Below are 24,343 nucleotides of genomic sequence, written 5' to 3' on the forward strand. Positions count from 1 at the left end.
AAGGAGAAAGGAACTGAACTCAGAGTTTCCTCATCTATTTATTTCACAGTGTTCCCAAGTTGTGAAGAGGGTGGGGAACTTTCCCATCTGCCTCACAAAGCAAAAGCCAGAGACCAAAATGTGGTAACTATAACTCAACATAAGTCATTGCAGAGGTTTGAATGGGAATGCCCCCAGAAGTTCATATATTGAATACTTGGGCCCCAGTTGGTGGAACTGGATGAGAAGGATTAGGAGGTGTGGCCTTGGAGGAGGTGTATCACTGGGATGAAATTTGAGGTTTCAAAAGACTCATGGATTTCTAGAAATATTTCCAAATGCATACCCTTATTCTGCCTTGCCATATCATTACAGATTGGTAGTTTACAGGGTAGTGCTGTGTAGCAATTACAGACACAAACTGAAGTACAGCTGTTTGGGGATAATCTCCCACCTACCTTCCTGGGACTGGAGTAGGTCCTAGAAACTCTCCAGAACTGTTTTCTCATCTGAAAATGAGTTGATTAACCTAGGCATCATAACTCATAACAAAGTTTGATCTTGAGTTTTGTTCTCAAGCCATTATGGGATGTGTCCGCCCCATGCACCTTCACTGCTGGCATCATGTTTTCAACATCTCTTCAGTATGTCTGTATTAGTTATGTTTCTATTGCTGTGATAAAACACCATGACCAAGGAACCCATAGAAGGAAGGGTTTACTTGAGTCTTATGATTCCACAGGATTAGGATACAAAATGGCGGGGACAGCAAGTGGCAGGCATGGTGGCTGGACCAAGGAGCCAAGAGCGAGCTCGCATCTCCAACCACAAATGGGAAGCAGAGAGAGCTAACTGGGAATTGTTTTTGAAACCTCAAATCCAGCCTTGGTGACACACTTCCTCCAGCAAAGCCCCACCTCCTTCTCCAGACAGAGACAACTGGAGCCAAGTGTTGACATGCTGAGGTTTATAGAGGACATCTTAACTGAACATCCCCACTGTCACTGTTTTAACACCACTCTTATAGACGCACAAGGAAATCCCACTCTCGGCCTAATTAACATTTCTCTGGTGCCAGGAATATTTTTATGTGTTCCTGTGGCATGTATGTATCACTTCAAAGTTACTGTGGGTTCTCCACATATCAAATTGTGTGTGTGTGTGTGTGTGTGTGTGTGTGTGTGAATGACTAGAATTTGGTATCTTTTGTGTGATTTGAAAGGGTACAGTCTGCATGCTGGGATAGGCATGGCAGATGTGGAGGCTGTGGGAACATGTGGTTGACAGGCCTCACATCTAGGGGAATCATTAAACAGAGAGTTGGGGACAGAATGGGGCCAGGCTATAACCCATATGTCCAACCCCAGCCAACTCCTAAAAGCTCCCCCAAAATAGTATCTTCTGCTGGGATGAAAGAGTTCAAACACAGGCCCTGAGGGGACACTTCACACTCGAACCAAAGTCTCATCTTTCAAGATTTCAGTCCTCCCACGAATCTTCAGAGACTTCTAAAAATTATGTCCCTGAAATGAAATATGTTACCACTCATTGTTTAATAGTGTAAGAATGCTAACACATTAGCCATATAAATCCTGTAATGATGGTCATACTTGAAGAAAATGTGCGGTAACCATTTTGAGAATGTGGCATTATATCTGTTACTATTGGGCTTTAAAAAAAATCTAATCACAAATCTTGAAATTACTTTGTATGTGATATCTAAAAATAGGATGGACATTTATTACTTAGAGGAAGTATGAACAACCTTAGAAAAAGTATCTTCTAACTCCAAAGTAGAATCATCTTACTATGTCTAGAAAATAACCAAATATTTTTGTATGGTATATGTCTTCTTATTGAAATTTGGGCTTATTCTAATTTGCTACTGAACTCTCTTTTTAACATCTACCATCTCATTAAAACAACTACATCTATAAAAGTTTTGAGTGCATTTTCCTTTAAATATTGTAATTTTTATTTGTGTTTTCTTGAGAATGATCTGGGGCTGCTTCTTAACTAAAAATTACTGCTTAATATTATTTTTGTAATTTAAAGTATTTTTACTAAACTTGGAATTCTGTAATTTAATACATTTCATACCTAAAACTCCATGTCTTATTACTCTAAATATTTGAAGAAAATATTTTTCAACAAATGAAATGGGGCCCAGTGGCTCTCCTTCATCAGACTGATGAATACCACACAAAGGTCCTCCATCTTCTAGAGTTTAGCCACTCCATCTGCAAAAATGCCTGCATGGAAATGTTTCAGTTCCATAAATACCCACATGTCATTGAGACCCCAGTGATGGCCTTCTGCCCGTATTGGCCCAGCTTTAACACATAACACTTCACCTTCTTCCAAAGCTGATGTCAACAATGAACTGTTTTGGAAACAGTGGCTGAGCAATCTTTGATAAAAACACTGAAGTTCCCATTCTGCAGTGCTTGAGTGATGAGTGAGACCATCACAGATGCACACAAAACCTGCCCAGGAGCTGGATGCTCCTGTTTTCATCTGAGCTCACAGCTCATCTCGTCTGTCACTGCCGTTGGCTTTTGAGATGTGTTCTCGTTTGGGTGTTATGCATGTAGTCTTTATTGCTTTTCTGTCCGTGAGTGTCAGGAAGTGGAGACTGCTGCAGACATTGGAAGGCTCAATATTTTTCCTTCACTATCTCTTTGTATTCTTAGACAGTCTTTAATATGAATAAGTCTGAAGGTCAACTTCCTCTTGTCATAAGGGATCTAAATGTCCTAATGGACTGCTCAGAGACTCTTCTCTGTGGGACCTACACATCTATTTGTCAGGATGTGCTTGACACAGAAGGCCTGTCCATGCATGGAGAGCTGAAGAACACAATGTTTGGCTTGTTTCTTTTTTCTTAAGATTTTTTAAATGAGTAAAACTTCTGATTTTATTTAAGAGATAAAAAGTTTATGATTTTAATGCTAGGAGACTGTGAGTTATTATACACGAATTACAGTAACTTTCCCATTGTTGGATGTTTTGCATTAATAATTATGCCATACAATTGATTTTTTTTCTGGCAAATTCTGTTTAGTTATTTCAGGGCCCCGTAAGGGTCAGTTTGGTAGAGGAGAAGAGAGCTATGTCAGATGACATGTCCAAAGGTCATGTTTTCTACAATTCCATTTTAAAGTCTGTTTACAGTCACATTTCTGAAGTCAGACTCCTGGGAACACTCAGTCTGTGTCAAATTCTTTGTCTCTTCCATTGCCAAGCTCATCAAGTTATCTCCAGGAATTGCCAAAATTTAACACAGGCTGAGGTCATTTCCATGACATCTCCTACAGATACTCTGTTTTTCTTTGTCTTCAAAGTAATAGAAATGGTTTTTTAATGTTTTATGGGATCACTTACAAAGACAGGGAATGAAAGCTGACATTTTGGTGAAAGGTAATTTGGAGGTAAAACTTCTATGTTTGGGCCCATACATAGTTGTTGTTAGAAAAGATAAAATAATTTCTATACTAAAATGTCTATTAAAAAGGAAAAAGTAAGAGGAAAAGGAAATAGGCACGGATTTGAAACAGAAATTCATACAGAGTTACAATTATTCAACCTTCATGAAAAAGGCCTAATTAATTCATATCTAAATGTGACTACAGCAATGTTTGTCTGGCATATAGTAACAGGTCCTCAGTAAACATTTACTTACTGAATGAATATGCATGTTTTACCCATCAAACTGTCAAAGAGGTTTTTTTAAAAATATAAATCTATAAAAGAAGATATAATATCAGTTAACTAGCTATTTGAACTAAGAATATGAAACATCTGAATTCTACATTCTTTTTCAAATAACTTAGTTTATTTTAACTTTTTAAATAGTTTCACACGTGTGAAAGTATTACCTGTGTCCAGCATTTCTGGCTTCTCTCACTCTTCACTAATCCCTCCCTTGTTCTGCCTGCCCCTCTCAAACTGATGACCTTTTTAAAACTTTTGTTACATGCACACATGTATACATGTGCATATGTGCATACATATGTGTGCATGTGTGTACCACGCTTAATCCATTTAGTGTTGCTCAATGCACATGGTTTAGAGCTGATCACTCAGGTGGATAACCTCATGGAGCTGCTCACTGTAGAAGACTGAATCGCCTTCTCTCGCAGCCAGTTATTGCCTGTAGTTCATCATCTCGGGAGCCTTGTCACAGTTCCCCATCTGTGCTGGTCTTGTCTGGCTGAATGTATTGTTGACGTTTCTTCAGTACAGCTTCCCTGTCACACATAGAAGACACTATCTCATAGCAGACGTCCTGGTCCTCTGGCTCTTAAAAAGTTTCTAGCCCATCTTGCAGAATGTTCCCTGTACAGGTTTTGTGGTAGATGTATCAGCTGGAGTTGTGCATAGTCGTTTGGCCTCAGCATTTTGGCCAGTTGTGCATTTCTTTTTTTTTTCTTTTCTTTTTACTTTGTTTTTGTTTTTGTTTTTTGAGACAGGGTTCCTCTGTGTAGCTTTGCACCTTTCCTGGAACTCACTCGGTAGCCCAGGCTGGCCTTGAACTCACAGAGATCTGCCTGGCTCTGCCTCCTGAGTGCTGGGTTTACAGGCGTGCGCCAACACCTCCCGGATCAGTTGTGCATTTCTTTAGGAAGTCCCTGCTGTAAAGAGAAGCTCCCTTGGTGAGGGTTGGAGCTTTGCGTGTGTGTATTTAAACCTTATCCTGGTTTGGGAAAGTGGCTGCAGTAGGTTCCGTGACCTGACATTTTGGGTAGCTGGCTATCTTCAGAGTACCATGCGTAAATTTCCTCCTTTTAAATGAGCCTTGAGCCCACTGAATCTGGTTTTATTGCCTTAATAATGTGGCAATACATGCCACTAAAGCACCCTTGAGTTTATCTTTCTGAGCTGGTCATTGTTTTGTGGTTCATGAGCTTCACAGATGGGTAGGACACCAGATTGCTTTGCTCCATTGGCAGCTTCCATAGAACCCACAAATACAATGAAAGATAGTCCTCTGAGAGGAGGCTTCCAGGTCAATCCCAGCTTGATTCTTTCAAGTCCTGTGTCTGAAGTCTATGATGTCTTCTGCAATGAGGTCTTACCGTCAAGTTCAGGGAGGCAACCAAAGGCACCAGCGTTAGCCTGTATTGTTTTGGAAGTCTCCTGGACCCCCTCACCAGTGACTGGAAGGGAGGTTTACCAGGCCTCGCACTGGAATTTTTGTTAGTCTATGGCTCTCATGGAAAAACAGTATCACCCACTTAGCATAATTTAACTAATTTAAACTATATGCATGTGGATTTTCTATATGTATTTTAAGTAAACATTAAATAATTTATTTCCTTATGGCTTTTTCAAACCTCTTTAGTGTTATGCATCCCTCCTTCCTCCCACTCCTGCTACATCACCCTCCTCCTCCTTCCCGGGTAAGAGTCTCACCCCATTTGCCACCCTCTGAGAACTCTACTCCTGCCACCATGGCCCTTCTACTTTCCTGGTTTCTGAGCTTACTACTGTCTAGATCAGAGCTAGGATCTACAAATAAGAGAGAATGTGCAGTGTTTGGAGTCTCGGATAAAACTAAAAAGGCAAAATACTTTAAAACAGAAGATAGCTACTGTCAACAAAGTTGCGTTTTTAAAAATTAATTAACAATAGTGTTAATGTAAATAACAAGCTGGACACATGAGTATGTAAGACTGTCTGTATTGTTATATCCAGTGAGAGCATTTCCCCAGCGTAAGTATTTGAATAAAGATACAAAAGAGCCAAGAAGCAGATATTCTGAATAAAGTCAATGGGCAGAAAGTGTGGTTTCCCCTTTCCCATAAGCCTCCCCGGCAAGAACGTTCAAGAACTCCGGGAGGGAAGAAGAGCTGGCGCACTCAGTCATGCCACTGACACTTCGTTAATGTTTGTAGTTCACCCAAAATACTCATTATTTTCTTCCCATAGTTTGTCTATGTTGCCCAGAAACCACTAGTTTCCTGGAATTTTTATTAAGAATTCCATATTCTTGCCATGTTTCTCAGATACTGTGGCTTCTGCCAATAAATCCTAATAAATTTTTTGCTTTTCTTTCAGTAACATCCTAGAGAATCTGATTCAGACTCAAATTAATCACTGATCACGTTAATGGCTCCTCAGAGTTTACTTCCGATACCCCTTATTATATTAAATCAAACTTGATAGTGAGCTAGATTATTGCTCCGTTGGGTTTTCATAAAAGCACTGGTATTTAATATAATTTATGCCAAGTTTTTTCCTCATATCTCTGCTTATTGTGTGCTTTCATTTTAAAACAGACATTATTTGCAAATGGCACTTTTCAATATCTATCACACCGTTAAAATATTTTATAGGTAACATTTTACAGTAAAATATGACATTTTATTATAGCACACAATCATGAACAGGAATCATTTAACTTACAATCAAAATATTAAGATTTTACGTAGTTCTGAAAATTATATGTACATGTGTACATCTTGCTTGTTAAAAAGGTAACTTGTGTGGCAGCAGTATCAGGAGGCTTAAAGTGTTCCACCTTTCCAGCTTTGCAGCAAAGGGGCAGCTCTAGGGAAACCCTTTGAAGCACATGCCGAAGATATAGCAAGCGTGGCAAGTTTCATTGAGACCAAGCTCGTCACATGCTACCTACGTATGAGGAAGCCTGACCTTGCCCTGAACCACGCACACAGGTAAAATGAGTACTGACGTCTACAGGTGAGAAATGTGCGCACACGTCTGGGTTGACCTGGTCACCGTCCACTGTGTTTCAGTTTAAAAACAAATGCTAAAAATAATGTGCTGCCTGATTTGCAAATCTGAGCAAATCATAGCCACAAGGGGGGATCTCAATTCCTAGAAGAAGAAAGAGACCCAGAAGTGACTGTTCACAATGCAAGGGCAAACCTCATGAGGAAGCAAAGGAAGACGAGCAGAAGGTAAGGAAGAGGGGTGCTGGTGAGGGGAAGAGGAGCATAAAAGATGGGGAGCACACAGCAACTTGGACCATGGATATTTGGTGTCAGTGTGGTGGATTCAAAGGATGCTGGTGTCCTCCAGACAGCTTTCCAAAGACACAAAATATCGCTATCTCTGTCCTTAAAGATTTGCATTTCATGCTGGTGTCCTGCAGAGGTCTGTGTGGTTGTGTAACCGTATGGATGCCTAGAGTCTCCATGGTTACTGGACCTACCTTACAGGCTATGAAAATGCACCTGCCCCGTAGTCTGTCTCCTGCAGGTCTTACTCTCACAATCAACAACCCACTGTAACCTGCAGCAAAGATGTGTGGGTTGTGCTGTACTGCACAGCTGTCCTTTCATTGAAGTTATGACTGTTCTTCTTGTCTGGCTCACAGCAATTTATTGGGATCTTTTGTGCTTCCCATTTTCTAATCTTACATCCCTTGTGCTGTTCTGTATGCAAATGACAAAACTAATGTCAGTGTGGAAGCCAAACCTTCATCTTAGTAGCCCCACGGTTATCTTGAAGTCCGTGTAAGTGGGAGGCTGCCCACATGAGGAAAGTCCATCACAAAGCACAGGAAATGCTGTGCCGACTTTTCACAGCTCAAACACTGGGCTTGCCAACCTACAGACAACCAAAGCACTTTGAAACTCGTAAGATAACCTTCTTGAAAAAGATCTCCCATGTAAGAAAAGGCAGAGTCTAAAATCATATTCCTTCAGTCCCCAAAGGGCAATTCTTCCTTCACCAGTCTCTCTAACAGCATTTTATGCAGTCAAGGTCCCAACATCAGGACACACGGCCTTTCAAAGAACATTGTTCTACTTCCATTTGAAAGAGGCCGTAGTGGAAACACTTATTTCAGTCTGTCAAAAATACTAGAACGTCAGGGTTATTTGGGAGATCAATGTGAGAACCCCATTACAGTTGAGACTAGTTTTCTAGAAATCTGTAGGTATATATACATAAGCAACAACAAGTTGGGATGTGCAGGAAGTGATTACGTCACCTCCTTCATGCTTTATCACACACCAAAAGGACAACCACTATGGAAAATACCTTTTGTCTGTCACTGTGGACTTAAGTGGCTTGACATCACATTCAATCATGAAAGTACCTCAAATAATATGGTCATATAAAAATTCTGTTCAGTTGATTAAAATATGTAATGAGAACAAAGAGTCAAGATTCTGTAATTCAGAAGGAAGGACAAAAAGGTATCACTATTCCCGGTGGTGGAAGAATCGGCTCACTGTTTAGAAGATGACGTTTTCCATTTTAAAAACAGGGATGCTGTTTCAATACTATGAAAATTATGGGAGTAAAACATGATGATGATAATAAATAATGTGATATGTTAACATTAACTTTTGTCTACTGTTTTCTGTTATAAAGCAGTTTGTATTTCTGTTTCTAAAGTTGAATATTAAGTAATAAGTGTGAGTCAATAGAGATTAAATGGTCAAATCAGACCATAAATGATGTATCAAGAGAAAGCAGTCACTTTCCTGAGCATGTCATGTGGGAAGTTCAGAGGTAGTACACATGGCTTTCATAGTAAAAGATTTGCAAGGTTCCCAGGTTTAAAAAGCATAGTCTGACATATAGTCAACAAATACATTTCATAAAATTAATTAATTAATCAGGATATTTTGTTTATAAATAGCTCATAACCCTTAGTTATACTCTGCAGAATTCTGTATTGTGTTATTACCACATCGTGATAGTTGATACTAATCATGAATCAAAATTAAAATATTCCTTTTTTGCATTTATTTGCATTTGCTGAAGCATTTTCCTTTAATTTTATGTAAATTAGAGGTCTACTGCATATATTTATCTTGTTAAACACAAAAATTGGCCTGAAAACCATCAGGTAGTCCTGCATCTGATAGGAATAACTGCATATGCTTTGTCATGTGACTGCAAAACTGTGACTGTGTCGTTCTAAAATCAACAGAAATACTTGAAAAATCAATCAGCATGTATTGTTAGGTAAATAAGGCATAAAAAGGCTCTAGAAACAACTGTTAACAAAATTTGCTTTTCCCTTTTTCTTCTAACAAATATACACTGGGAAACACAGACATCACTTTTTACTTCAACCCAGAGTCACACCTGGTCACATCAGACACACAGCTTCCCTCCCATATCAAACCAGAGCTGCCATTCATTAGAAGGGTCTTTGCCCATCTCTAAGACTGGTTCCTAATGTTACCCATCTATTAAAAACACAATACTTTTGTTATTCTATAATTATATTTTATATGTATAATTGTAAAAGCTCTAATGAATATATCCCAAATTTTGTTGCCATAATGTGACAGAAAATATGAGCACCAACATTCCAAATGTGTAGAAAATATCCAGTCTTTAACGCCTTATAATGGTGGCATACACTTACCTGTTAGTTCAAACATTTAAGTAAATACTCACCAGAAACCTGTTCTTGGGCTGAAAAATGGACAGATGTCTATAAAGAGGAAATATATAGTCCTTATTTGTCACAGAAGTTTCTAACAGAAAGTAAAATCTATATGACTATAGTAAATATATGAGACAAATAAACATTATAAATGGCATGAAGAAAATAAGCATAATTTTACAACACAGTGGCAGTACAGTATGTTGGACCAAACAAGAGTTTGGAATCTGACCACCTATGTTTAAATTCTGACTGGTCTTCCCACAAATTATCTTGAATTTAATTTGTAATAAGATTGGGTTATAATAATAGTACCTAGTTCACAATTAGTGTCCTATAGTATATTATGAATAATTAATCATGAATTCATGTTGTTTGTTTGTGTTTGTTATTCCAGACATAAAACAGTTCCTTCAACCAAATCTGCCTTCCTACTGTAAAAAAAAAGAAAAAAAGAAAAAAAAACCTGTAAAACTGGACAAAATATATGAAGTAATTCCTCTCAGGCATTAAACCATTTTCACAAGGGGAATAATCCTTGAAGGAAGTAAATGCATAATTTCCCAGTGTTCACTGTGCTTCCTTTCCTGCCCTGATTGTGGAACGCATGGTGGAGTATGGCGCTGTGTTGCTGAGTAGTCAGGCTTCTGAACAGTTAGCTGACAAAGAGGCTGTCGATAAAAGTCAGATATTCACTCAGGCATGTCTCTCGGTGTGGTCCTTACTCAGCTAATGTCTAGGCAGCCATGTTGTAGTTATATTACCACAAAAATAAAAACTAATAATAGAAGTGGAGGCCAGTAACTAGTGAAGACAGCTTCATGAAAGGGCTTGGGGAAAACAAGCATCCATGCAGAAGTTTTCTGCTCCAGAACTAAGCATTAGTTGAAATGATATATCATCTTAAAGCTAGGAGATGTTTAGGGAATCAGCATAAGGAAGCTGACTATACACATTCAGCTGAGACCCAGAAACTCCATGCTTCAAGTGCAAGGACATGCAGGAAGCCTTAGGATTGAGTTCTGTGTCAAAGTAGACCTGCTCAGACTAAGAGGAAAGTGATTAGGACAAGGGAGTCACCCACTAAGAGAAAACACAAAACACTTGAATCATTTTCAGGAAGATGTCACCATTCTGAGTCCCTACAAAGCTTCATCAAGGTATGTGGCAAAAATAAAGAATTACTGCACATGTGAAGAAGTAGGAAAGTTAAAACAGTACTTAGAAGAAATTCAAAGAAATAGTTCCCAAGATGACCCAGGTGCTGGGATTGGTCGACAAAGATTCCAACAGTGTTATGGGGGCCATGCATCCAAGAGCCATGAGGTAAAACTACCTCTCCCTTGTAAACTGGGTCTCAGGAGACGATTAGAAGCTAACCTAGGACAGAACCAAGGGCAGAATGGAGAGGTAGTAGAAATCAACCCAGTATGAGGATGGAGACTGCTAAAGAAAGGCTTCCTAAACTTTAAACCAGTAAAAATCACCCAGTGTGAACAACACAGAGGTGGAGATAGAAAAGTCATAAGTTCAAGGTCACCCTCCACCACATAGTAAGTCTGAGACCCTGTCTCAAAAAATCTCTTTTAAAAAGCTTACTTATATGTGTGAGTGTAAATATATAATTAATACCACAATGGCCAGGAAAGGGTTACAAATGTAATTTTATTACATCAAACTATTGTAATAAGGCAATGCATTATTAACTTGGTATTAGATGGTAATGAATTAAAAATGCACTTTAGAATCTCTGAAGTTATCATTTAAAAGCATTTAAAATGTAGCTAGAGACCCAACAATTTGACTTAAAGTTAAAATAATATTTTTTTAAAAAAAGGAGAATGAGGAGGAAAAATAGATGAAGCAATAAAAAAACACTAGTGTGATGGTAAACTCAACCAAGCCATGCCAGGAATTACAGGAAATATACGCAACTTACCTGTAAATTTGACTTACATAGAGACTGTCAGTCTGGGTTATACTGTATGGTCATCCATATGCTATTTGTGAGAAGCACGGGTTTGTTTGTGGTTTTTTTTTATTTTATTTTTGGATTATAATATAATTATGTTCTTCTTTTCCTTTCTCCCTCCAAGCCTCCCATCCATACCTCCCCACTCTCCTTCAAATTCATAGCTTCTTTTTTTCACTAATTGTTATGATATAAATAAATGTATGAGTATATATATATATATATATATATATATATATATATATATATATATATATATTCCTAAATATAGCCTGTTGATTCCCTATAACGTAATTTGTATGTTTCAGAGCTGACCATTTGGCAGTGAACAGTTAGTTGATTGGCATGCACATCCCAAATAGTGATGCATCACACAACTAACATAAAGTGTAATTTCACATTAAATTTGCCATTACTATCCAAGTATATTTAAAGAAAAATCAATAACCAGACAAAAATGAGGCTCAATGTAGTTTCAAAATTTTTAAATTCTTCTTTGATTCATTCTATAGTCACAATTAAATTGGAAATCAGTAGCAGCTGCTTCTAAATGTTTGGAAATCAAACCCTATGTACCTAGGTAACTCATGGGTTAAAATGTAAGATAATAAAATAACCCAAGGAATGGACTTCAATCTAGCTAATTATTTACTGGCTTTCACTTTCGCAAATTACCTTTCTTTTCGTGTGTTCTCTTATCTATAAATCCAACTAAATTGCTTTAAGTCATCTCTGAATCTCAGAAGCTATCTTACATGTGTTTTATTTCACTTCTACCCCAACAAAGGCAAAGGTTATCATAGTAATAAAGTTTATTTCCAAAAGGGAAACTATTATTTTAAGATACCTTCTCTGAGCCTCCAGATAGTTAGTGAAGTGGATATTTTGTGAAGTCTGTTAAAATACAACTTCTAAACATACATCTCCTTGGTTTGAAGATAATTAAAATGCTCAGAAGGCAACATCAACTTACAACATGACAGGTTTAAGTGAGCTGATGTGTAAGAGAACTATTAGGAAGTTTACAAATCCCTTGCTGATCGCAAGAAATAAGGAATATATCTTAAATATGATTCCTTCTTCCTTTTATCTAAAAGTTAAAAATTTGACCATTGAGTTCAATAGGTCAACAGCATTACATATAAATAATTAGTAATTTCAAATAAATTTAAGCAAAAGCAGATTGCAGAAACAAACATGTATGCATGAAACACAGATACGCTCAATTTCACAAAATAAATCACATTAGATCTAATATTAAAGGCCAGCCCCATGATGGGGGTGATTCCAAGGGAAGAAGGGTGGAACGCAGTTGTAGGAATTGGAGAAAGGCAGAAGTGGAAAAGGAGTAATTGGGGCAGGACAGGTAGAGGAAGGTGTGTGAAGAAGGATGACTGATGTGAAGGAACTTTGAAACCTCCACACAGACAACTAGTACTGGGCAAGTTTCCTAAAACATACACAAGTACAGACAGAAAATGAGTTTAAATAATGGGACGTGAATGCTTCTCCCAGACACCACAGGTTATCAAATTAAAAGCTCAATGCCAGATATGGATTACCCTTGTTTGAACCGTTGGTCAGTGGAGGTCCTATAAATCCCCAAATATTATAGGCTCTTGCTATTCCTCTTGGTAACCTCCTAAAACTTGACGGTAATAAAGTATGAGCTAAAGATAACTACATACTTAAGTCAGAAGATCAGGAGAAACAAAGTTACAACTATCCTGAGAACTTAACGCCTGTGGTAGTTTGAAAGTAACTGACCCCCATAAGCTTATAGGGAGTGGCACTATTAGGATTTGTGTCCTTGTTGAAGTAGATGCTGCCTTGTCAGAGAAAGTCTATCACTATGGAGAGTGGGCTCTGAGGTCTCCTTTGCTCAAGCTATGCCCCGTGTCACAGTTCATTTCCTGTTGCCTGTGAGTCAAGATATTATAGGACTCTCAGCTCCTTCTCCAGCACCATGTCTGCCTGAACACCACCATCTCACACCATGATGATAATGGACTAAACCTCTTAAAACATAAGCCACCTCAATTAGAAGTTTTTCCTTTATAAGAATTGCAGTGACCATGATGTCTCTTCATAGCAATAGAAACCCTAAGACATCCCCCAATGACTAGTTTTTATAGTTCTGGAATGTTCTATGCATGCTACTAAGGAGAAAAATAATCATCTCTCTTACCCAGTTATAAACACTATGAGTTACAATAATAAATAGTCTGGTAAGGTATGCTCGCTGGTATAATAACAGCAGGTGTGTTGTGGAAATAAACAACCACTTCTAATTGGTTATAAAAGCCTAATCCTCAAGCTAGAACTCATGCCTGATACTGATAACTGGGCCAAAACCCTTAGCTGGGGAGGTCATAAGCCCAGATCAGTAGGGTCTAAAACTATTATTGCACTTAATAGACATAGTAATAATCTGCCCCATAATTTCTTATCTTTATACCTGTAGATCAGTGTATGTCTAAATCCTTATCAGAGACACTTCTATTTAATAGCCAATAGATGGCTATGAAAACAGAGACCCGCAGCTGGTCAAAGTGCAGAGAACAAGAGACTGTACACTGCTCAGCTAATTTTAATGGGGCATTTTATATACTCCCTCACTCAAAGCTTAGTGGTCATCACAGAAGAAGAGGTGTGAAGCCAGACGTTAGTGGACTTGACAGAGCCATTGCACACATGAATGCACAAAGGCTATAACTACCTCTACCTGCACTGGATCAAGCCACTGGATGGGGGAGGGGCTCAGCAAGTCCCACTCGTAGTTGAGGAGCTCCTGGCTTTTTATGTCTGCTAGGATGGGATTTGTCTTTCTTCAGAGACACAACCCCTAGGAGGCGATGTGTGCTCCAGCAGAGGCTCCTCCAACCAGACACACAGCGGCCACACTGAGAGCTCTCTGTGGATCTTTTTAAAGGATATATGATGCTGTGAGGAAAACTGGTTGGGAAATAAGGGAGGAATTGGAGAAGTAATAAAGAATGGATTTGATCAAAACACCATTATATGAGTATATAAAATCCTAAAACAATAAAAAATAATTATATGTAAATAGTATTCTATAAAAAATAACTGATAATTTTAAGTGAATTTAAATGAAAGTAAAGTACAGTAAGACAAAAGAGAACATTGCTGGTGCCAGTTTCTTGATGTGAGAAAATGGAGAGCTTATTGACGATCGAGGTTGGTACTGTATATGGGAAACAATCATTTGGAACACAAAAAGGTGTGGAAAGATAGACATATAAGCAGACAGACAGAAAAGTAGACATGTGTACATAACTATGTCTCTGCATAATTCGTGGTGTCTTACTTTGAGGAAGCACATGGCTGCTTGATTGATGATATCACTATTAATTATTGGGAGATACTATATTGCCCATGTTCATTTTTTCAGCTCCTAGATTGGAAAATCCTATTTCTTCCTACTTACATCCATCCCTAGCTTACTGATTTCTCCTCTCAATCTAGTAAAATAATAACAGCCTACACATAGACATGTGTGTCAGTGCTTATGTTTGTACAATCTTGCAAGTGTAGAGAGAGACAAAGATAAGTTATAGTACTGTCATTTTTTTAAGATGCCTACTTGGATTCTTGGCAAGTTAGACACTTTGTGTCTTCAAGGAGTTGGGCACATTAAAATGTTCTGTGGGACATTAGTATCTCTATGCTTCTTGTTATCATATTCTCATGAAAGTAAATCTACTATAAAAAGATGCTCCCACTGAAGATGATGTTAAATAAATACTCCAAGTTTCTTTGGAAGAGCAGAGATGACGTGCCCTGAGTCGGTGTAAGGACAGCCATAAGGAATGCAGTTTCCTGGACTACAAGGTTGGCTACATTAAGAAACATAATAGTGTTGGGCAGTGAAAAGAACAAGCGCTCATTGACTCCCCTGTGATAGTTAGGAATGAAGCTCTTTTAAGGTCCCTAAGTTAGTCCCTTCAGGGAATCTTAGTGAAAAGCAGGGAAGAGATCCTAAGTTAGTCCCTTCACGTACTCCAGGAATGGTTTTCTTATCCTGTCTTTTGGGTCAGGAAGCAACAGGTATACTTTGAAGCCACAGCCAATTTCTTTCTCTCAGGTTTTCTTTTGTCTCACTTTATCTTGAACACAGCGGAACACCCCCACTCTGATCCAGTGGGGTTTCCTGGCAGTTCGGGTACCACTGGTATGCACTGGAATTTTTCTCTGGAATTAAAAAACCCAAGTTAAGTTACTACGTCACTGACTCCTACTTTGCTCATGGACAGCCTTTCAGACTTTTAGGAAACCTATTTTGCAGTACTACTGCAACACAGTCTTGAATAGCAAGATTCGGTTCTAAAGCACTCACTGATCACATTCCTTCCCTCCTGATTCCTGTGGCTTCACCATTCCCCTGTGTTTATCACATGAATTAGTGAGACAGCCTTGCAATGTGGACATGTAGCCATGTTTATATACAATGTGGAAATTAAGGGGAAACTATTATTCTGCTAAGTAGACATCCTTTTAGAACATCCTTCTAAATATTTATAGTCATTCTTACAGATTAATGCTGCAGTCTGCTCAGCCAGAGAAGCTTCTTTGTAGAGTGGACAGCAGTTAATGGAAAGATTCATACCTGGTCAACATACTGAGGATAAGTGACTTCTCTGAGTGCTTAGCCGTAAACAGGACATTACATCACCCCTTTCAATGTTCAGGAAACTTCATGGGAAAGGAGAGAGAAAGAGTGTCTGGACCAGAGGATGGGGAGGAGCGCTGTGAAATGCCATCCTCTAGACATAATACTCATGGCCATTGTATTCATGGGCCCAGAGCAGCTGTGGTCCCCTGAACAAGGCTGGTACAGAACTGACCCTGTCAACAGTTCACCATAGAGGACAGAGGACCTCGTGAGGTCCTACCACTCCATGAGGTATGTCAGTTAGGGTAATCGTTTAAATGAGAAATATCCACCATGAGATCAAGCTCCTGAACACTTGGTCTGCAATTCTTGGTGGCGCTGTTTGGGGAGGTTTAGGAGTACAGCCTTGATGGACAACATCTGCTGGGGGAGATTTTGAGAGAATATAATCTTACTACACTTCTAAAATACTCTCTCTCTCTCTCTCTCTCTCTCTCTCTCTCTCTCTCTCTGAGGGGTATCTCTCTCTGTCTCTGTGTCTCTCTCTCTGTCTGTCTCTCTTCTCATGCTTGTGGTTGAGATGTGCTCTCTCAGCCTTCCTGCTCCCGTTTCTGTGCCTACCGCTTGCAGCCATGACCCCCCAACATGATGGACTCTTATCCCTCTGGAGCCACAGCCAAAATAAACCCTTTCTTCACCTCTTTTGGTCAGGGTATTGTTTCTGAGCAACAGAAAATAAGTAATATGGTGAGGGATTGAGAGTCATTTTCTGCAATGATATAGCCACTGGTAAATTTCCCATGACCTCACTCATGCTCCCAAAAGTAAACTCAGTGCAACACACACACACACACACACACACACACACACACACACACACACACACACACACGCAGAGAGAGAGAGAGAGAGAGAGAGAGAGAGAGAGAGAGAGAGAGAGAGAGGACAGAGAAAGGGGCAGACAGACAGACACAGACAGACAGCAAGAGCAAGACCAAGGTAGAGGTTAAGTAGGAAGAAGAAGAAGAATATTGGGAAAAATAAGGGACAAGAAGGTGATGGGGGATGAATAAAATCACAATACATTATATACATGCATAAAATTGTCAAAATAAGTTTTTAAATGTTTTTAAAACTAAGTAAAATAAAATTATTTAAAAGATAATTAAGACCAAAGTAAATCAATTCCAAAAATAACTAAATTTAGCCATCCAACACCCAAAGACTAAAAAATGGATCAGTGTCTCCGGACCATCATCTACTTATCTTAACAGGAACACAACAGACAGGAATCAGATAGCTCACATGTCTTCTCAGGAGTTGTGAATGGAGAGGGGAAGGGGAAGACAACAGTGAGTATGTAAAAATATTCTACAAAAAAGTCAACTTTTTTCTAGTACAAAGTTTTGGCTCTGCTGTTTAAGCTGCACTCAAATCTCGAGTTCTAGTAATTCTCCTGCCTCAGTCTCCACAGTGACTAGGCATGTGCAACATTGCCTGGCTAAGAGAGGAAAGATTTTAAACACAGGAAAAGCAGGACAGGTATATTGAGCCTCTCCTGACTCTTCAACTGTAGGAAGGGTCTGAAACTGAATCAGCTTCCTTGAGCCTATCCAAGTTGCCAAAGACATGATAAGCATCACCCTCTCTTTATAGGAAATATGTTTTCTGTCTTTCAAATGCTAAAATTTGTAAGCTTTCACTATTATAGACCTTCTAGTATGCCGATTAAAACCTCCCTGGCCAACAGCCATCTTGTGCTGTCCCTGTTCCACTTTCCAGTCTTTCCAGGACTCTTTCCCCTTATATTGAGGTTGACTGCATCTTAGTTTACAAGCGTCACGCTTGATGTTTCATTTCTCATCTTATTCTTGGCTTTTTCTTTTCTGAAAGTTTATCCTGTTCTTAACTCAGAAGCCAGTGTCCATCTGGCTTTTATTTTTCTTGCATGGATATAAAAGTGGTTGACAACTAAGAAGACAGATTATAAATGTGGTAGACGATGACTGATATGCAACAATGTTTCTGTATTTGGGTCCTTTCTTTCTCTTGTAGTTGCTAGTTATTATTGGGTTGTTCATGGCTCTTGATTTCCCCATGACCATCGGAGGGCAGGTCAAGGGTACTGACACACAGTGGCTGTGCGAGGTGGCCATGTTGTTCCTAGAAGCTGATGTTTCCAAGCCCTTTTCTCTGTCTTTGGGCTCTCACATCTTTCCACCTCTCCACTGCAGCGAGTCTTGAGGGTTGGTATAAATGTCTTCTTTAAGGGATGAACCCTTAACCATCCTTTATTTTCAGCATCTTGTGTAGCTACGAGTCTCTTGAATTCCCCTCCATTTGCTCTAAGAGAGCTTTTCTGATTAAGTCTGAGAGAAGCTTTTATCTGCAGGTTCTGTGGATACATTTCTTCCTGTTTCTTTTTCTTTAATTTTGAAACAGGATCTCCTGTAGTCCAGGCTGGCCTCAAATTCACTGGGCACTGAAGTATAATCTTGAGTTCCTGCTACTCCTGGCACCAGCTCTGGAGTGCAGGGATTACTGGCAAGCACTGGCATACAGTGCTTCATTCACTGAGTCTCCAAATACTGTAAAACATGTAAGTGTGGATGATGAGAGCTGAAGAACCATGTTCGTTTCCATTCCCTGATATTCCTACAGGACAGCCAGTCAGGGGGCAAAGAAAGTCCTAGGCTATCCAGAATTCATTCTACAACTGCAGGTGAAGAGCTGGGGTTAGAAATGTCCTTGGCACGTAGGGAAAAGCTTCTGCAACCAGAAGCCTAGGTTTGAATCCCCACATCACTAGCTGGTCTTGAATTCACTAGTCACTTAACTTCCCTTTGCTTCAGCCCCAGCATCTCCAAATAAACATCACCAATACTTGTTATGGGAACAGAGATCCTGCACATGTGAAGATGTTTTGAAAACAGTGTAAGTGTTGGCCTTAATAACCACTGTGGTTTATTTTCTAGCATATCAGCTAACTGTAACTCGTGGTTGTTCGTGAGAACATTGCTCTGCTTAACATGGTCAGTGGTCATGCTCTGATTATCAGCAACAAAGAAAGGAGGATCTTTGGTGGATAGGTTTGCTTTTAGGCTTTTAGCTTGCTTCCTTGGTTAAGCACTTGCTGTGCATGCATGAGAACCAGAGTTCAGGTTCCAAGAAGCCCAACAAGTGTTGCATGAGCATGGCAGCTGGCCTGTAATCCAGCCTCAAAAGCAGAGACAGGATTCCAAGAGCAAGCTAGCTAGCAAGACTGGCCACCTTGGGAGCTCTGAGTCTGAGAGACCCTGCCTGAATGAGTATAGAAGAAGAACTCAAGGAAGACTCCTAAAATCAACTTTAGGTCCGCCCATACATGGGACACACACATATGTCCACTTATGTGTGCCCCCATACATGCAAAAATATGCATGTACACACACATACACACATGTGCACTGCATACACATGAAGGACTGAAAAATAAAAGCAATACAAACATTTTCAGACATATAATTTAAAACTAGTAATTGTAAGGACCAGTACTAAAACTGAAGAAATCTATGGGCATGCACTATGATGACTATTAATGTACAAAGATAAAGGCAATAAATTCAGAAGAAAAATGAAAGCCTATGCACTTTCCACATCTAGCCAAAACAATCTTAAGAGACCAAAGCTCATTCACACAGACTCCCAACACCTAGGCTAAGCTGTAAAACTGGCATTGATACTGATGCTTTGTTGCCAAGGCAACTTCCACATAAGTTTTTTTTTTTACCCATCAGCAGTGTGTGGGGTCTTCTCTGGTACCCTGGGATGGAGAAGCCACTGTAAAGGCTTCTACACCCAGGGATACACTAGCAAACCAGGATGGAGCCAGTTCTTAGTGGAGCAGGGTGAAAGCATGGCTTGTGTCTGAGGTTGAACTTCTCTGTCTGTTTGGCAGGTGTGTCTGCACTCACATTAGCAATCTTTCCCAGTAGAGCTCAGTACCTCGCATAGGAATCACAGGTATTCCTTAGACCTATGCAGTTAGTGAATGTGAATGGTGTTGTAGAAAATCCATCAATCCATTACATCACTGAAAACATAATGCTAGCCTCGATGAGCATTTTACAAACACTTTGACTTACAATCCCTCCCTTATCTCCTCTTCTGTTGCTATGGAAAAAAAATGTCCCAAATTCACCCTTTCTTGAGCCAATAAATGTTCTCAATTTTCCTGAAGTCCTGATAAGCAGCCATGTATCACATTATATATGAGACATCTTTTGTTTGAGAAAAAGGGCTTCTTAAGGACACTGACTATAAATTTTGCTTCTAAGTTATAATTGTGATATACATGTGTCCTACGTCATTTTCCTTACAAAATGTGTGTTAATTTTGTATGATGTTCAGCATATAAAACTTTAAATAAGTAGCTCTTGGTGTGATGCAACTTTCCTGGGTCATCTATGCAAAATAATTTATAATATTTATTATACACTAACGAGATGTTTTTATTATTTGATGATTATAAAGCTTCTGCTAGCACATTTTATTGGCAAAGAAGAAAAACTAATAGTTGTGTTAAGATGTATGTTTAACAGTAATATTAACAGATGAAATAAGTTTCATATATGATGTGACTATATATTTATCTAATCTGTTTGCTTATGTAGACACATGGGCCTAAAGTGAGCTGGGAACTTCAACTTCTCAGTTAATGTTCCTCTAGAATTTGTTCAACTCATATAAACTTCAATAAGTAGCTCTTGGTGTCTGTAGAAAGAAAAACATCAGATAGTGCTGAGATATCACATGCATGTGCCCAAAAGGCCTTTGAGGATAGAGAACAAGAAAATAGAATATAGGCTATCTAGCCACATGTGTGCTCTATGCCTGCTCATCTTCATTCTGTTAAAAAATTGACTTTTATTATTTTTAATTGTGTTCATGTGGCTGTGTCCATATGTGGTGTGAGTATATGGAAACCAGAGACATGGTCTTTATGGAGCTGGAGTCGCAGGCCATTGAGAAGCACCTGGCATGGGCATGCTGGGGAGCAAACTCAAGTCTTCTGCAAGAACAGTGAAGGTTCTTAACTATGGAGTCAGTTCTCCAGCTCCCATCTTGATTTGACTATGAATTTCTACAGTAGTCCTCCAAACCTGCGGCCACACTCTATTTGAAATGGTACCAAAGATCCCAAATGATTTTCTTAGGTCATCTATATAAATATGTGCTACATAGAAACTAAAATCTAGAAATTAAAGATATTCTTATCTATTTAGAATGACAATAAGCCCAATGAATGTTACTATAAATGCAAATTTTATAAAAAAGACTTTTTAAAGTATGCATAAGGGAAATAGCACACATTTTTTTTTTTTTTTTTTTTTTTGCAAATCTATATAGTGTCTGGCATAATAAAAGAAAGCTGGGTTCTCATATCTGATTCTACATCCAATCTGTTACAATATGGTCAAGCAATATGAACAAAATTCAGTCTCACACAAAGTACATGTAGTTAGATAAGGACAATAATTTGCATAGCCTTTGCAGATAATTTTAAATATTATTCTTTTATACAACACCAAGCCTTAACAATGGGTTTCTTAAAGATTAACAACAATGTGGGCTCTTAACTCATATCAGTTGACTGTGTTCCACCCCTCACACTGTTCTAAACCATTGTTTTACCTTACATTATGAATGGGTTATTCATCCACTTGTATATGTTTAGTGATGTTACCCACTGGTCATTTGGAAAATATTATGCAAACTTCCAAATGTTGACAAGCTCCATTATGCAATAGCAACTTTAAAAGAAAAAAAGAATAACATTTGTTAATATCACAAATCACATCAGAAAAACCTCCATGCATTGGGAGACTGTCAAACACAGTGACAGATGCAAGTTTTCCAAAATTCTAAATTTGCTTGAAAGCTCAAACTTTTATCCTTGGCAGTAGGTATTGTCAGTTGTTTTCTTTTAAGTGACAGCACACTTCTTTTCACTTGAGTTAAAATGTCTGCCAGATTCCACGTCTGATAATCATGGTCTGTATGTCATCCCTCCAAGTAAAACACATGGAGAGCATGGCTATGTCAACCGCCACATGTAAACAAGGACACAAGCACTTTTCCTCGAGACATCCATCACACTTTATTATGTAGAAGCCCCCGATGCTACCCCACCCACCACAATGAATAATAAAAAGACATTCCCTTGATGATGGAGATTTAGCATTAGAAAGAAGTCATTTTCTGGGGGTGGAGTGGTTAGTGCTGAAACAGACACTCAACAACTGTAGAGTAGTTATCATAGTTCCAGAATTTAAAAGCCCCTATAGTGTCTGCAATATAAATACAAATGTCAACCATGTGAAATGCAGAGGCATCTTGGATCGCTTGGCCATCTGCAGGCCACACTTCGAGAACTGCTCTATTAATTCGGGGCATCCTTGACAGCACCACAGCTTGTGTGCCCTCATCTTTCTTCAGAACAGTCATAATGGTATTCTGTGAAAGTGTTTCCACCATGTGCTTGCTTAGGAATCCTTGAAGCATTAGTAATTTTTTCATGAAATTAAAAATTCTGTCACTAATGAGCAACCCCTTAATTGACTCCTACTTTCTCTTATGATTAATCTGTTGTTTTCATCATGCAAATTTCCATGGAAGATTTTTAACAAAATTTTCCAACTCCCACCCAGCCATTTTTTGACTACTTACCTTATCCAGGCTTTCTGATTTCCTTCCTTAAATGTGACCATTTGAAAGCAAATCTCACTTTGGTCCCAAGACATGGAGAATTCAAGTTAGTACTGACTGGGAAATTTCTTCCCTGACACCTAGCTTTCATAGTACCAGAAAATGCTGTGAAGGATACTGAGAGAAAAAATTCTTCAACAGTCTTAACCAGCTACGACCCCAATGAACTGCAATATGTATGGCAAGATATGGTAAGGTGTGACAAGGCAAAACCATGGTTGTAATAGTGGCAGGAATGTTACTGAAGTAGCTAAACACTCTGATTGGATTTAAGGCCCACACAAAAGGAGTAATGTGCCTGGTACTGTAAATCTGGCCAAGAAATTATGGTTGAGGAATTCACAAGACCCAGCATGAACCTACTAGTACTATTTCTATTTCTGTTAAATGAACTTAACATCCAACTGTCCTCTTAATGTGTATCTGTATACCTGTAGATTAGTGAAGCTCCTAGACATCATCTAAGAAGTCTCTCTGCGCAGTGGATGGTGGGTTTAGCAGAAACCCACAAACTGAACAAAGAGAGTAAGGGCCTTTGAAATGCTTGGCTACAAGTGGAAAATCTGTATCATGTGACCCCAAAGCTTAGGGAGCGTTGTGGAAGAGAGGGGAGAAAGATGGTAAGATCTAGAGGTTAGGGAGGACCAGAGTGGGTAGAACAGTGTCTTCTGGATACAAGACTGCGAATTCATGAACTCAGCAGCTATGGTTGTCCACATATGACCTGTACAAGATCAAGACAGTTAACATTCTAGCATTGGATGAGGAGGGGTTCATGAGCTCCACTCCTAACTGAGGGACTAGTGACAGTTAGTAGCTTCTTGGGGAAGGAGAATCAGTTTTCTTTAAAAGCATAGCTCTTAGTAAGTCAACCACACTTCAGTAGATAGACTATATGAGCAATATACATTGGACTCTATGGGTTATTTAAAAGATGAGAAGCAGAGAGATAGGGATGATCACACAGGAATTAATGGAAAGAACATGGGTATGGTGGTTTGAATGAAATGTCCCCTGCAGTCTTGAACATTTGAGTCCTTGGTCCTCAGTAGGTGACACGATTTAGGTATGTTTAGGAGTATGGCCTTGCTGGTGGAAATGTGCCACTGTAGGCTGACTTTGAGGTTTCAGAAGACACATACCATTCCCAGCTTGCCCTCTTGGCTTCCTATTTGTGGCTCCAGATGTGAGTTCTCAGCTGTTCCTAGCACTTTGCTTCCCAATTCCACACTTCCCACTCACACCTCTGGAGCTGTAAGCCCAAATAAATGTGTCCTTCTCTAAATTACCTTAGTCATGGTGTTTTATTACAGTGGAAGAAAAGTAACTAATACAAGAGACGGATATGATCAAAATACTTTGTATGAAATTTTCAAAGAACTTGATAGAAATGTTGTATTTTAATAAGTGGATCTCAATCCATACATATATCCTTCTGAGTTTTTTCTGCAGCAGCCTGTTGTCTGACTATAAAGTGCCCTGCTACTGTAAATTCATTTTCCAAACCTTCTGTCATCCTCACTGACTTTGTACGCAACCCCAATTTAACCCTTTCAAGTACAGTTTGCTAACTGATGATGACATGGGGCAGAATTTACAAGTCTAGTAACACCTTCATTTGAAGGCTTACTGCTTA

The 24,343-nt window shown here is 39.0% G+C and overlaps 1 protein-coding gene across 1 annotated transcript in view; it reads left to right on the top strand.

Annotated features, from left to right (window-relative positions):
• The window catches only part of Spata16 (spermatogenesis associated 16), a 250,773-nt gene that overhangs the window by 45,143 nt on the left and 181,287 nt on the right, over window positions 1-24,343 (top strand). Inside the window, exon 2 of the mRNA XM_036189517.1 lies at window positions 6,511-6,656. Coding sequence (XP_036045410.1) covers window positions 6,511-6,656 — 146 coding nt within the window. The remainder of the gene's footprint in view (window positions 1-6,510; window positions 6,657-24,343) is intronic.

The sequence above is a fragment of the Onychomys torridus genome, chromosome 6 (genome assembly GCF_903995425.1).
Source record: "Onychomys torridus chromosome 6, mOncTor1.1, whole genome shotgun sequence".
NCBI classification, from domain to species: domain Eukaryota; kingdom Metazoa; phylum Chordata; class Mammalia; order Rodentia; family Cricetidae; genus Onychomys; species Onychomys torridus.